General features: G+C 48.2%; 1 protein-coding gene across 2 annotated transcripts in view; it reads left to right on the top strand.

Annotated features, from left to right (window-relative positions):
* NSF (N-ethylmaleimide sensitive factor, vesicle fusing ATPase) overlaps positions 1-15,379 on the top strand; it is a 117,206-nt gene that overhangs the window by 66,563 nt on the left and 35,264 nt on the right. For both annotated transcript variants that reach the window (XM_085866890.1, XM_085866895.1), the window contains exon 16: positions 14,825-14,891. In XM_085866890.1, the coding sequence (XP_085723016.1) occupies positions 14,825-14,891 (67 nt within the window). The remainder of the gene's footprint in view (positions 1-14,824; positions 14,892-15,379) is intronic.

Raw genomic sequence — 15,379 nt, 5'->3', positions numbered from 1 at the left:
TGCAGTCTCTCCTCTATTTTTTTTGTCTCCCGTGTCTCTATACATTTATAAGTTTCTGTTGTCCCCTCCTGTCTATTAGTCTCCGCTTCTTTCTGGCGTCTTTCCCTTATCTTTATGTAGGTCAACCTTGCTTTCTCCTTAAGTCGCTCCCGTCCTTCCCTGTTTTTCACTCCTTGCTCTTTCACGATCTCTGCGTACCTCATCCTTGCTTTCCGTATTAATTGTTCTTTTCTCTCCCGCGCAATTCCTTTCACCTCGTCTCTTGTCTCCCGTGTCTCTATACATTTTCTCTCCTTGTTCCTTATTTCTGTCTCTTCCTGGTTCCTTTTTCCTTCCCATCTGAGTCGGTCTTTCTCTCTGAGCCCCATTAGCTGTTCGTTCTCCCTCCGGAGCTCCTCAATCTCCGTTGACTCCAGTCTCGCTCTCCGTTTTAGTTGTTCAATTTCACACTCACATAGTTGTTGTTTTCTCTCCCACTGTTCCTCCTGCTCTTTGTTTTCCAATCTCATTGTTTCTTTCAATTGGCTCATTTCTTTCCTGTGTTTCATTTGCTGTTCTCTCACTACTCTTCCTCGTTTCCTCTCCTCTCCTTCCTTCTCCAGTTTCATGGTTTTCTTCATTTGGTTCATCTCCATTTTGTGTTTCATTCGCTGTTCTTTGTCTATCTCCTCGTACTCCAGCCTCAGCTTTTCTTTCAATTGGTCAACCTCAGATTCATGTTCTTTTTGTTTTCTATTCCATTGTTCCTCTCGTTCTTCCCTCTCCAATCTCCTTGTGTCCTTCAATCTCCTGATTTCTCCTTCCTGCTTCATTCCTTGCTCCTTCAACTTCTCCTCGTATTCCAACCTACTTTTTTCCTTTTGTCGTTCAGTTTCAAATTCATACTCTTTCAGTTTTTTATTCCACTGTCTCTCTTGTTCCTCGTTCTGCAATCTCATAGTTTCCTTCAATTGACGGATTTCTTTCTCCTGTCTCATTCCTTGTTCTTTGTATTTCCTATTCCACTGTCTCCCTTGTTCCTCATTCTGCAATCTCGTTATTTCTTTCAGTTGGCTGACTTCCTTCTCCTGTCTGATTTGTTCTTCCTTCATTACTCTTTTTTGCATCTCATTCTGCAATCTCGTGGTTTCCTTCAGTTGGCTGATTTCCTTCTCCTGTCTCATTCCTTGTTCTTTCAGTACCCTTTCTTGTTCCTCATTCTTTAATCTGGCCTTCGCTTCCAGCTGTTCGATCTGTACAGTGTGGTTTCTTAAAGTTTCATTTTCCGTTCTCTTCCTTTCCTCTTTTAACACTCTCAGTTCGTTTTGTAGTTCCCTCTCTTTGTTCTGGTGTTTCTGTAACTCAGAAACTTTCTTTTCCAATTCCTTTCTCATCTCCGCACACTCCGACTTTGCTTTGGCTTCTACTTGTTCAATCTGCTCAGTGTGGTTCCTTAACGTTTCATTCCCTGTTCTCTTCCTTTCCTCTTTTAACATCCTCAGTTCGTCTTGTAATCCTCTTTCTTTGTTTTCGTGTTTCAGTATCTCAGAAGTTTTTGTTTCCAATTCCTTTCTCAATTTGCGTGCTTCTTCACTCATTTCATCTCTTCTTTCCACCGCTTCCCTCCTCAATTCGTCCCTTTTTTTACTGTATTCATTTAGTTTTTTCTGCCATTCCTTTCCCATTCTAATCTCCCCTTCCAGGATTTCTCTTTTAAACTGGCTTGCCCTTACCTCTCGCTTCAGTAGTTCCAATTCCCCATCTTGTTCGCGTTTTTCCTTTTCGAGCTTTGTTTTCCTTTCTCCTTCCTCCCTCAATTCTCCCTGCAGTTCTTCGAACTGTTCTGACTTTTCCAGCAATTCCTCCGCCCTTTCCTCGAGCTGTCTCTCTCCTCTTTTTATCTTCCATTCTAGGCTTTCTCTTTCCTGATTGCCTGTTCTTATCTCTTCCTTCAATTGTTCCAACTCCCCATCGTGTTCACATTTTTTCTCTTCCAACTGTATTTCCCTCACTCTCCCCTCCAGTTCTTTGAACCGCCTTGCTTGCTCCAATAATTTTTCCATTAATTGTTTTACTTCCAAGTCGTGCTCCTTTTGTTTCTTTTCGAGCTCGGTTTTCCATTCTTCCTCCCATTGTTTCCTTTCCTGGGAGATACCAATCTGCTGTTCCTCTATTCTTTTGTTCAGTTTGCTCTTCGCATATTCCAACTGGCGGGTATAAAACACTACCAAATTCTTTTTCCCACGTAAATTGTCGACTCTATTGGCCAAGTCATGTTTTTGCCACCGGGTCGTTCCAGTAAATCGTCCAATCGCTGTGTCCCCCCGTACACGTAATTTTTCTGAAGCGCGTCTGCGTGCCGTTGTGACTCGTCCACTCCACGTTGCACCTCCTCGATATATTCTTCATAACGCTTCACCTTTTCCAAGACATCCCCCAATTGTGCCTGAAGCCTGCCAATGCTCGCATAGTCATCCTGCCACGCCTGCCATGGCACATGCCGTGACCACGTGTCTTGAACCGGTGACTGGGAGCTCACGCCTCGTGCTGTGCCATTAATATCAGCCCGCTCCGTGCTGCACTGAGGTGCGATCGCGCTGCCATTGTGCGACTCCGTTTGCCGGCAAAGTTCGTGCTCAAGCCGCTCCCACTGACCACAGTTAGTGGTGGGGTTATAATTATAAAAAGAACCGACCTGGGCCATGGATCCTACATGACGACGCATACCTAATACCCCCAGCTCCCGCTCGCCTTGAGACGCCATCTTATTTCTCGTAAAGGGTTAATTTAGCTCGCTCGTAATTTGGAGGGAATCGGGGGTCGCTCCTCTCACCCCTGGACCGATTCCCGTGAATTTAGCTGGAGACAGGAGAGCCCATTTTCCCGTTCTCCGATACCAGTGCCGCGAGGAGGGCGATGAGTTTATATCGCACGACCTGACACCAGTGTTGCGGATTCGCGCCCGCCGGCGTGCGGACGGCCACGTAACTCGAATCGCGGCACGTCGCCCACCGGACGGACAATCCAGTCGTGACCCTCTCGGACTAACGCCGGGAACTAGCCACGGGTGGACCTTTCGGTCTCACCGCGATCGTGCCAATCGGCCCCCGCGTGGGATAGGGTTGCTCGCCAAATTCGACCTACCTAAGTACCCACACGGAGGGTAGACCGGGCGATCGCACCTCGCCGCAGGTCGACTTCGGACACGGGCCACTTTAAGTGACCCGTTCCGTACTATCGGGATAACCGAGCGGTGTTATTCGTCGGCCTCAACGGTTCGATTAATTATCGGGCGTTTTAGCCCACGACCAACCCTTTACGTGAAGCAAGATGGGGATTCAATAGAGGAAAAGACGAAGCAAAGCGGGAAAACAGTTCAACAATAAGCACATTTATTTCGCGATGAACGGAAAGCACACATATACAATTCCACCAAAAGCACATGTAAAAGAAGAAGACAATGCAATATTACACAAAAAGCAAATGCAACAATGCAGATCTATCCGACTACCGGGCACACGGCAACACTTATACAATTTTACTTCACAGACGGCGCTGACAACACATATTCCCAAAGCAAAAGAAAAGAGAACCACCCTCCAGGATGAGGGGGGTAGGCGGGCCTGGGGCCGAGACCGTGTCGGGCCTACCCGTCTGATGATGAGACGCGGAGCGGCGGTGGTCCCTCAACTCCGCGGGCCTCGCGGACAGTGTCTGGGAGGGGGTGGGAAGGGGGCCCCCTTTGTCGCACTATCTCAGCGCGGGGGGAAACAGGAGGGGGTTGCTGATGCTCGGGGGAAGGAGGATATAACCCTGTCTCGGGTCCCGCGGCGAGCGTCTCCTTCTCGACCTCGGTCGCGTTTCTGGCCTCTCCCTGTGCCGCTCCCGGCACCGACGCGAGCACCCCCTCGTCCGCCTTCGCCGCCGTCACCTCTCCACAGCTCCGTCCTCTTCACTCTGACTAGTACCACTTCTTTCCAGCTCCACCGACGACTCTCTTGAACTCCGCACACTCAACTCAACTTCCAACTGAACTCTTACTCAACTTGTCTGACGAACGCAGTCGTTTTTATAAGCCCCGTGGCTTCGCTCTTTCACCCTTGACCCTCTGCCTCCGACCCTTCACCTGGCTCCCCATTGGCCCGAGGAAAAGTGGGCGTGAATGCTTTTTGATCCATGAATTTGCATATAGCAACCGCCCTCCAACGCCCTGGAGGCAGGGCCAAATCGCCCCTCGCTCACCGATTGGACGGAACAAAAGTGGGCGTGAGTCGTTTTTGATCCGTTTTTCTGCGGAAAGTCCGTGATGTTTTTGAACACGCTGCTCGGTGCGCGCCCCGCACGAGTCCAGCATCGGTGCCCACGAGTGGCGCGAGATGACGGTGATGCGATGGTGGCGAGTTGTGACGGTAAAGGTCGTGGCGGTTGTGGTGAAGCGGCGTTGTGGTTGGTGGTTGTTGTTGTGAAGCGGCGTTGTGGTTGTTGTTGTGATGGCTGTTGAGACGTGGTTGGTGGTGGTAATAATGGCGGCTGGTCCAAAATAAAGATAGTAAAAGAAAAACGACTATCCTGAAGAGTCGCAGCCCGCATGAATGACATTTATTCCCTCCAGACAACGGGTTTGGGCCTAACTACACATATACTTACCGAGATATCTCACCTAAGGGACCTGAATGGTGGTTTGCGACTTTGGTCAACCACAACAATATATGTGTTAAATAAAGGAGGTATTTTGATAACAATACATAAATAAATATTATTTGTAAAATACATGAAAAGTAAGAATTAATATAAATTATTGGTGGTTGCAAAATATGCAGTGCAGCATGTTAAAATTTGTTGTTAATGACTGGTAAATTTGAGTCTGGTTTGATGGAGGTGCTGTGTAATGGGCATGTCGACAAAGTAAAGTGTTTATCACTTAATATATTGTTACGTTTGAGGGGGGGTATGCATTCAAATGGTAATTAGGATGTTTAATTAGGTATGCCATGCTGTTCGAGTGTATCAGGATCTCGATGTAATAAGTAGCAATACAGTGGTGATAAGTTGTCTAGTAAATGTTCATTTCTTCAAGGGGGAAATGATAATTGTCACGTAATTAGATAGGGACACGGGATAGGGTAAGTGTGTCTGCGTAAACCCCTTTTGGTATTCTCTGGAGACTGGCCGTGACGTCACAGGACAGTGCAGCGGATGGCTCCGCCCCGTGATCACGATTGGCAGAAGGCGACGGCGGTGGGCCAATAAACGGCTTGATTGGAAGTGACGAGGACAGGAGGATAAAAAGGTTCTGTTCGGGGTCGAAAAGGAGGAGGAAGAAGATTACAACGAAAAGATCGTGTTTTTTTTTGGTGGGGAGGCTGTTGCGCGGGGAGCATCCTTGTTGTTGTGCTGATTCGATCGTGTTCTTCATCGTGTCTTGGAGCCTTGCTGAGCCTCGTGCCTCACCTTGGTTGGCTCTGGGGTTCTGCTGACTCGGAGTACGGGGTCGAACGGCGGGCGGACCTGCCTCCCTCTCCTGCTCGCAACTTGGCGCCAGAACTGGTTCCCTGGCGGCTGTGAGCGGACTTGGGCCAAGACCAGGAGGTCGACAGCACCATGGTTTCTCCTGCCCCGCTGGCGAGAGCAAGGCCAGCTCGTCCGACGCCAATCCAGGGACAGTTGCGTCCACACCACGGTCCAGCCTGACCACCAGAAATAGCTACGGGGTGTGTGTGTGTGTGTGTGTGTGTGTGTGTGTGTGTGTGTGTGTGTGTGTGTGTGTGTGTGTGTGTGTGTGTGTGTGTGTGTGTGTGTGTGTGTGTGTGTGTGTGTGTGTGTGTGTGTGCTTGGCGCCTTAGAGGGATTGAGATCTGTATATTCATTGGAATTGTCTGTGTTTTTCCCCACGCCCGATCCCACACCATCCCGTCGAATCGCCCCGGATCCCTCTTCTTTCCGAGTCTTGTTATTTCTGGTTAGTAATAAAAACAAATAAACATCACCAACTCGGTGAAAAGCGACTCGTGCCACCTTCCTCGTCCCGTTTGCGGTAGAGCGATTAGAACCGCCATGTTTGGGTTATAAATAAATAAACCGCCTCCATCGTTTCGGCTCATTCTACGTTGGCGGGACTGCTCAAGTCCCGTGGACGTCACATTGGTGTCAGGAGTGGGATGTTCGAACCCCTCTAAATTATATTTGGTATCGGGAGAATATACCAAGATTAAAATCTCGCCACGAATCGGAATATAAAATTATTACAGAAAAGCGCGCGAGCGCGGGAAAATTTTGGCGGGATTTTTCAAATTTAAATTAATTGGCGGCAAACGGGACTTCTGCACCATGGCGGATGTGCAGATGTTTGAGGAGGAAGGCCACGTGTCTGGCAGCGAGTCAGGGGAAGAGGGGAGAGACGGGGGTAGGGTTGGAACCTCCCCCATTCCGAGCGTGGACCGTGCTTCATTGCCCGTAACGGGGCTGGCAGCGCCGGAAACCGGTGCGATGACGATCCAGACACTGTTGGAACGTTTAATAGGGGACATGACGGTACAAATGGCAAATCAATTCGTGACACAGAGGGCAGAAATGACGGCACAAATGGAAAATCAATTCGTGACACAGAGGGCATAAATGACAGATCAATTGGGGGTAATGGGGGTACAGTTGGGTGCACGGATTGATTTAATGAGGGATGAATTGGGGGAAAAGATGGAGAAAATGAAAACTGAGATGCAGGAGTGTGTGGATGTTAAATTGGGAGAAATACAAAGCAAATTCGAGGCTGGATTGAAGGAAACAAAGGTAGAAATTACATTGGAGGGGGAAAATATACAAAAAAAATTGGTAGATAAAATTGATGCAACGACCATTCGGGTTGATAAAGTGGATGAAAGCCTGGAACGTCATCGTGCCTGTGTGGATGCTCGTATACAGCTGCAAGTTGAAGAGTGGGGAGAGCTGAGGAAGCAAGGGATGAATTTGGCGGAGGAGGTAAAAGGATTGGAGGCTCATTTGGACGAACAAGATAAAATTATGAGCCAAGATGAAGTCTTGGATAAAGGCCTGGTAGAGCCGTCTTTTGTAAGTAGAGTGTCCGGGTTGGTTGAGGAGCAGCTGCAAACTCGCGACGGAGCCTTGGAGGAGGTTGTGCGGGCCCAGAAGATCCTGCGGGAAGAGGTGAATCGGTCCATTCAACGTTTGGAACAGGAGGCAAAATTGACCCATGAGACCCTCACCACAAAACATCTTTGGCCACAGTGGGCTCCGAAATTGGATACGCAGCCACAAGGGTGTTTGATCCCTGGGCTGGATTCGGACAAGGGAGAAACTGAGAAGCGGGCCACCGTAAAAGTGATCCCCCTGGTAAATTTCGACGGGTCAGGGAGCGTTGAAGCTTTTCTGACGCAATTTGAGTGCATTTCCTGACTAAACAGGTGGAATGAGCGGGAACGTACAGGGAATTTGGTGGCAACGTTGCGGGGACCAGCCGCAGATGTATTAAACGTGATCGCGGAGGGGATGTTGACCAGCTCCCACATTTGCGAGGTGTTGAGCCGTCGGTTTGGGTTCGCGGCAAACTGTGATCTGGTGCGGGCCCAGCTTCAGCACCGCAGATTAAAGCCGGGTGAGACAGTGCAGGAGCTGGCACAGGACATTTACCAATCAGTTAGGATCGCGTATCGGGACCTTACAGTGGAGGCATGGGACAGACGAGCACTAGAGAAATTTTTAGCTGCTCTTCCTGACCCTGAGGTCCGAGCGCTAGTGGAGTTACAGGATCTACCCACCGTTCACCGAGCGGCCGAGTGCGCGGCCAGGCTGGCCTCGTGGAGTCGGCCGGGTCGGGTTCCAGAGAGGCCATCGGTGACGATCCGACAGGCGGAGATCCAGGATCAGGGAGGGGGGCTGGGAGAAATTGGCATTACCCAAATGTTTCAGGAAATTTGCCAGAAACTGTCAAGTTTGATAAGGGGTAATTCGGTAGTTGATGCGCCAAAGCGGCGGGGTCCAGCCCAGCCAATGGAGCAATTCGATTATGGCCGAGGGGGTCCGGAACCGGAAGAGACATTTCACCGATACTCACGGGGGCCTTTTATGGGGAGTTGTTTCCGGTGCGGGCGAAGAGGACACATGCAACGATATTGCCGGTACCCGGCGATGGAGGGACCCTCCAATAGACTTTTAGACTCGGAGAGGGTGAATTCTCCTGCTGAACCGCCAGGTCTATCCGAGATGCCCTTTCATAGGTCGGGTCCGGAGATCACTGTCGGGGGTCGGGGAGACTAGATTGGGCTGAGCATATACGGCCATGCTCGGCTGCTGAGATTGTGGCGAAGTGCCCTCCTTTGGTGGAAAAAAATGAATTGTGGGAAAATTGGCATGGGTTTGTAAGTTCTGCTGGGTTTTAGAGTGACAATTGGAAACAAAGTGGGCACGAGTGGCTGTCCAATGGCTGGTGCGTGGATCGGGTGAGAAGTGCTGTGTGAGTTGTTTTAAGTGAAGAAGTGAAATGTATGGTGCACACATTGTTTTTTTTATTGGGCATGGTGTGGTAACAGGGAAGGTCATGGTCGGTGAAGTGTTAGAAATGCAGGTGTCACATGTAAGGCCGATGGGGTGGGGGAGTCATGTGGGTTTTGTGGGTGGGGATGATGTGCTTGCCCACAGGGATTGCTGAAGCTCACGGTGAGCGTGAATTGCGACCCCCTTCAAGGAGATTCACCACCTGGTGGCTAATGGTGACAGTGTCTGGAGGCAACTGGGAGAGGGTCTGGTTGGGCGACCAAGGCGGGTAGGACCTTGGCGACCCAGGAAGGCCAGAGGAGCCAGTGAGACCCCTTCCAGAGTGTTGTACGGGATTAGAGCTGATGGCTACCAGGGGGGAGGGAATCAAAGGGAGCGGGGCGGAGAAACGTCCGGGTTGGATTAAAGCTTACCTGTGGGCATGGTTGCACATGAGATGCCCCCATCATCTTGTGGTAACCCACCCCACGGCCACGACGGGATTCAGCCTGCATGATTAAAATGAGGACCATGACCTAGAAATGTGATGATGACCATGGTGTGAGTGTTGTGAAGACATGCGAGTCCCACTCGATCCCACACAACTTGACATGTGCAGCAAGGGCATGATGTCCGCATAATTTTGGGGCAAGCAAATTTGAAAATTGGCTCCCCAGGTAACGCTGGGTCTATTAGCATCCACTGGGGGAGGCGGTCAAGTGTAAATATCCTGTGAATAGTGTCGTTAAGGCTTAGAGTAGGAATGTAAAGTATAAGTGTTGTGTTTTTGTGGAACCTTTTATTTCCCCTCCCCAGATCACTGGAAGAGTGCTGGGCAAGAGCGATGATCCGGAGGATGGAGTGCAACTTCGCTCAGTGCTCTAATGTGATAAAATAAAAAAATAAAAATAAAAAACGAATGATTGTTTAGGCGAGGATAAGGCCATAAGGGGGTTGTACATTAAGCAGGATAGATAAGTTAGCTGCGACTCGCTGCCCATTGCCCCTCCGACTTTATTTCGTTAGGTTAATTAGGTGTGAGTCAGTAAGTGTTAAGGCTGGTACGATAGCGCCTGTGATATACCTTGCAGGAGCTGCGGTACCAGAGGAGGGGGCAGTGTTACGTTTGAGGGGGGGTATGCATTCAAAGGGTAATTAGGATGTTTAATTAGGTATGCCATGCTGTTCGAGTGTATCAGGATCTCGATGTAATAAGTAGCAATACAGTGGTGATAAGTTGTCTTGTAAATGTTCATTTCTTCAAGGGGGAAATGATAATTGTCACGTAATTAGATAGGGACACGGGATAGGGTAAGTGTGTCTGCGTAAACCCCTTTTGGTATTCTCTGGAGACTGGCCGTGACGTCACAGGACAGTGCAGCGGATGGCTCCGCCCCGTGATCACGATTGGCAGAAGGCGACGGCGGTGGGCCAATAAACGGCTCGATTGGAAGTGACGAGAACAGGAGGATAAAAAGGTTCTGTTCGGGGTCGAAAAGGAGGAGGAAGAAGATTACAATGAAAAGATCGTGTTTTTTTTGGTGGGGAGACTGTTGCGCGGGGAGCATCCTTGTTGTTGTGCTGATTCGATCGTGTTCTTCATCGTGTCTTGGAGCCTTGCTGAGCCTCGTGCTTCACCTTGGTTGGCTCTGGGGTTCTGCTGACTCGGAGTACGGGGTCGAATGGCGGGCGAACCTGCCTCCCTCTCCTGCTCGCAACTTGGCGCCAGAACTGGTTCCCTGGCGGCTGTGAGCGGACTTGGGCCAAGACCAGGAGGTCGACAGCACCACGGTTTCTCCTGCCCCCCTGACGAGAGCAAGGCCAGCTCGTCCGACGCCGATCCAGAGACAGTTGCGTCCACACCACGGTCCAGCCTGACCACCAGAAATAGCTACGTTGTGTGTGTGTGTGTGTGTGTGTGTGTGTGTGTGTGTGTGTGTGTGTGTGTGTGTGTGTGTGTGTGTGTGTGTGTGTGTGTGTGTGTGTGTGTGTGTGTGTGTGTGTGTGTGTGTGTGTGTGTGTGTGTGTGTGTGTGTGTGTGTGTGTGTGTGTGTGTGTGTGTGTGTGTGTGTGTGCGTGGCGCCTTAGAGAGATTGAGATCTGTATATTCATTGGAATTGTCTGTGTTTTTCCCCACGCCCGATCCCACACCATCCCGTCGAATCGCCCCGGATCCCTCTTCTTGCCGAGTCTTGTTATTTCTGGTTTGTAATAAAAACAAATAAACATCATCAACTCAGTGAAAAGCGACTCGTGCCACCTTCCTCATCTTGTTTGCGGTAGAGCGATTAGAACCGCCATGTTTGGGTTATAAATAAATAAACCGCCTCCATCGTTTCGGCTCATTCTACGTTGGCGGGACTGCTCAAGTCCCGTGGACGTCACAAAATTGTTGCGAATTTGCGCCCGCCGGCGTGCGGATGGCCGCGTCACTCGAATCGCGGCACGTCTCCCACCAGACAGACAATTCTATCGTGACCCTCTCGGAACAACGCAGGGAGCTAGTCACGGGTGGGGGTTTAACCCCACCATGACCGTGCCAATTGCCCACCCGCGCAGGATAGGGTTGCTCGCCAAATTCGATCTACCTAAGTACCTGCGCGGATGGTCGACCGGGCGATCGTACCACGCCACAGGCCGACTCCGGACACGAACCGCTTCAGCGGTCCGTTCCGTGCTGCAGTGATAACCGAGCGGTGTTATCGTCGGCCTTGACGGTTCCGATTAATTACTGGGATGTTGCACCCACTACGAACCCCTTTCCGTGATGCAAGATGGAGGGTCAATAGAGAAAAGACAAAGCGAAACGGGCACAGTTCAACAAGCAAGCATTTTATTCACACGCACACACAGACAAGCACGTAAGGCACGTATTTACAGCAATACACAATCAAAATGCACATAAAGCAATTAAAGCAAAAGAAACGATGCAGAGCTACAACCGAATACGCGTACACACGGCAACACTTAAACAGTTCTACTTTACGAGACACGGCGCCACAAGATCCATACAAAAACCCCGAAAAGAAAATGGTGACTTCCCTTTGGCTGGTGAGTCCCTCTCCCGCGACCGTCAGCGTGGTCGCGCCCGGCCCCGACCTCTCTCGCGGCCGGCGAACCCTCTCCGGCACTCCCCATCCGGACGCACAAGTCCACCTCGCAACGGGCGCTGCCGCGTCTCCTGTCCGTGCCTTCGTGACAGGGCCGCTCGCCAAGGCGTGGGCACAGGACCTCTTCCTGAAGACCAACTCTCCACAAAAGCCAACCGAACCACCAGCCAAGATGAAGAGGAAGAAAAAGCCCTCGTTGCACCCGCCCGTGTCCGTCTTTTATCGCCCGGGGCTCCGCCCTTCGCCCCGCCCGTTCTCGGCTCCACCTTCCTTCGAGAGGGTTCCCGAAAAAGGGTGTTCCCTCACGCTTTCCCTCCACCCCGCTCAGTCCGGGGGCCGAGGGAGTCAGTTTTTGGCTCGGAGCCAGAGAATTATTCCCCCCAAAACAAGCCCCACCTTTACATGACCTCTGACCTTTGACCTGCATCGCTCTTCCTCCACTCCAAAGCGCGTGGAAGTCAGACGGGAAAAACAGGCGGGAAAAGCCCACTGAGCATCCTTGTTGGTTTTTGTTTGTTCCTCCGCGGAGATCGTAACCGCACGGAGCCTGTTGAATGGCGAGTGGCGAAGATGTGGTAGTGTAGATGGTGAAGGTGGCGTGGTTGCAATGTGGTTGGCGCTGTGATGGGGATGGCGTGGTTGTTGAAATGTTGTGTGTTTGAAATAAAACAGAAAAAGAAAAACGCCTAACTCAAAGGATCGCAGCCCGAATGGATCACATAAATTCCCTCCATACAACGGGTTTGGGCTAACTTCACATGTACTGAGAGATATCTCACCTACGGGCCCTTCATGGTGTAATGCGAATTTCCACAACCGTAACAATATTATCATTTAAATTGATGTAATATTTACAGTTATTTATATGTAGTTATACTTTAAATTTAAGTAATAATTAAATAGGTTTGAACAAGGATGTTGCCTTGCTAACTTGAGGGGGAGCACTCGGTAGAGTGCAAAACCTCCGCCGCCAATACTGCTGGGTCACTTAAGTGAACCTGATATCCTATTCATTGTAGGTCAAAACGGATCAGACTCTACTGAACCACGATTGAATAAACTAAACGAGATTGACGCGCATGTTGAAATACCAAAAATAAAGATCGAAATTTTTTTGAAAAAAAAGGTGCAAAATTAGTTGTTTTTTTTTTCCTCAAACAAATTTTTTTTGGGGGGGGGTTGGAAATCACTTAAAAGATGTAGAAATGCAAAAAAAAAAAAATTCAAATATTTTAAAAAAAAAGTTGCAAAATTTAGTTTTTTTTTTTCTCTAACAAATTTAATTTTTTTTCATTGGAAATCACTTAAAACGTTGAAATGCAAAAACAAAAATTCAAATATTTTTTCAAAATGGCCGCCATAGTGGCCATATTGGACTTTGGACCAAGTCCAAAATCTAATGGCATGGTCCTTGGACCATACCTCATCCCTCCGCCAAGTTTCGTCGAAATCCGTCTCGGAGTTTTTCCTTAATACTGTTCACAAACAAACAAACAAACAAACAGACGGGTGAAAACAGTAACCTCCGTCCATCTTCGATGGCGGAGGTTAATAAGGATTGCAAACAAGATACGAAGGATGACCTAATTTTAAGAACTTTTTATTTGTATCTTTTCACTTCTAACCTTACACCTCCCGAAACCACGTGTTTCTCCACCCCCTCCCTCCCCTTCTTCTTCCTGTTACTTTCGTCGACCTACCAGCTTTCCTCTGTGTTTGTCAATCCAAATTCACCATACACTTTCACGATTTTTCTTCAACCTTTCCTTGACCGAATATCACACAATCTTTATCAAAAAATACCAAAAACAAAAAAAACAGTCTTAAAATATTACAACTTCCTCTAAAAACATTGCACAACCCACCTGCAACACATCGATGGTGTCTTATTCAAAGTCGGAAAATGAACCTTCGATAGACATTCCCGACTGACAGAAGTTATGGATGCTGTGCAGACACTTGGTGTTCGTTTTGTTCACTTAAACTGCTGATGTGGTAACCAAAACACACAAGATGTCAGACCCATGAGGTCTGCATTTGACATCCTACTTATGTCTGGTGATAAACGGCTACCACCAAAAAAAAAAAAAATTAAACGGTATGTCGTGAATAAGATGAAGAAGAAAAAGAAGCTTACAGTACTGAATTGCTGGAAAATTGTTTTCAGCCAGTTTTTTAACACAGTAAGAAAAATTGCAAGATCCTATCATTATACCAGTTTCGTGTGTACCTTTAATAGGCGGTACTGTACTTTGTTGGGGGAGGGGTTTAGGATAGGCCTGTTTGTACCCTGCAAGCAGAATACAGATTTGATTTTATCCCAGCAAATACCACCTGTCACTTTGCTGACAGGAATACAGGGGAGGATGGGGCATGGGAGGAGAAGACACACACACACACACACACACACACACACACACACACACACACACACACACACACACACACACACACACACACACACACACACACACACACACACGAGAGTTTGGAGGGGAAGAGAGGGGGGAACATGTCCTGGGCCTGGGGATTGGGGGGGAGTGTACAACAATTGCTATGTTGCCAGATTATGCAGATTAAATTTAAACTGCATTCGTGGGGGTGGGTTAAAGTTTATTATTTTGAAGAGTATCGACTTCATGGATGCCCCCAAAGGGCATCATCTTGGATTTGTTTTTTTTTTTTTAAACTGGAAAGTGTCTAATATCTGAATACACAAGATTTTCAGGGATGATGAATGGGAGATTAGTGTTCTTCAATTCCTTCATATGTTCTGTTGAACTATGTTAATGACATGCTGTCTTTATCACTGCTGAGACCAGCTTCAATGTTTAAAAGTAACCTTGTAAAGATACTAAATTGGTGTCAATTAATCCTCTGACTTGTGTACACAAAACTGTTTTACCCCAAATTTTGTATCTCATGATGGACATGTTAAAGTTCATGATTCTATATCATTTCAACTTTCAACATAATGGTTGGAAAGATGTAGAATCTGAAATGGTGTACTGCATCCATTTAAACACGTCCAAAAAAATCCCCCCCCCCAATTTTTTTTTTTAATCCCTACCTACCTACCTACCTACCTACCCACCCTATTCATTGAGCAGTATGTTACTGGAAACTCAACATTTTGAGGGGGGGGTGGGCTAAGCGAAGCCATGATGAGCCAATATCAACTCGTATTGCAGGTCTTTTTTGGAATGAATTTTCCAAACACATACCAAATATTCTTTCTTTTCCAACAGATATTTGAAGATGCCTACAAATCCCAGCTCAGCTGCATCGTGGCTGATGATATTGAGAGACTTCTCGGTAGGTCTTGCCTCCAAAACGGAGTCTCGTGTCGAGAGTTGTGTTAACGAACACTTGAACTGTTTTTTTTTTGTTTTTTAAGCTCACCTGGAATGTAGTTCCGCGGAGGTTATGGGATGGCGCATCGTCAGTCTATCAGTCTGTCCATCTGTAAACACTTGCAAGTTGTTCTCTGAAACTGCTGATGGGAGTGTGAGCAAACTTGGCCAAAATTATATTGGTACGGTGCAACTCAGATTGGTACACTGCATTAAAAAATTGGGGTCTCAGGGGATTCATGGAGGGTCAAATTGGGTCCGGGTTTGACCCCCCCCCAAAAAAGGTACTGTATTTTCCGGTGTATAATCCGCACTTTTTTCTCGGCAAAAAAGGTAAAAGTTGGGGGTGCGGTTAGTACACAGGTATAGAAAATAATCAGTCATAAAAACGATCAATGCTGAATTTAAATTATATTCCAAATGAACACTTTTTTTTTCTTTTTTTTTAGC

This window comes from Eptatretus burgeri, chromosome 2, assembly GCF_056783735.1.
Source record: "Eptatretus burgeri isolate ZD-2024b chromosome 2, Ebu_testis_v1, whole genome shotgun sequence".
NCBI lineage: Eukaryota > Metazoa > Chordata > Myxini > Myxiniformes > Myxinidae > Eptatretus > Eptatretus burgeri.
Note: the sequence above shows the minus strand (reverse complement) of the source record. Positions and strands in the feature narration are given on the sequence as shown.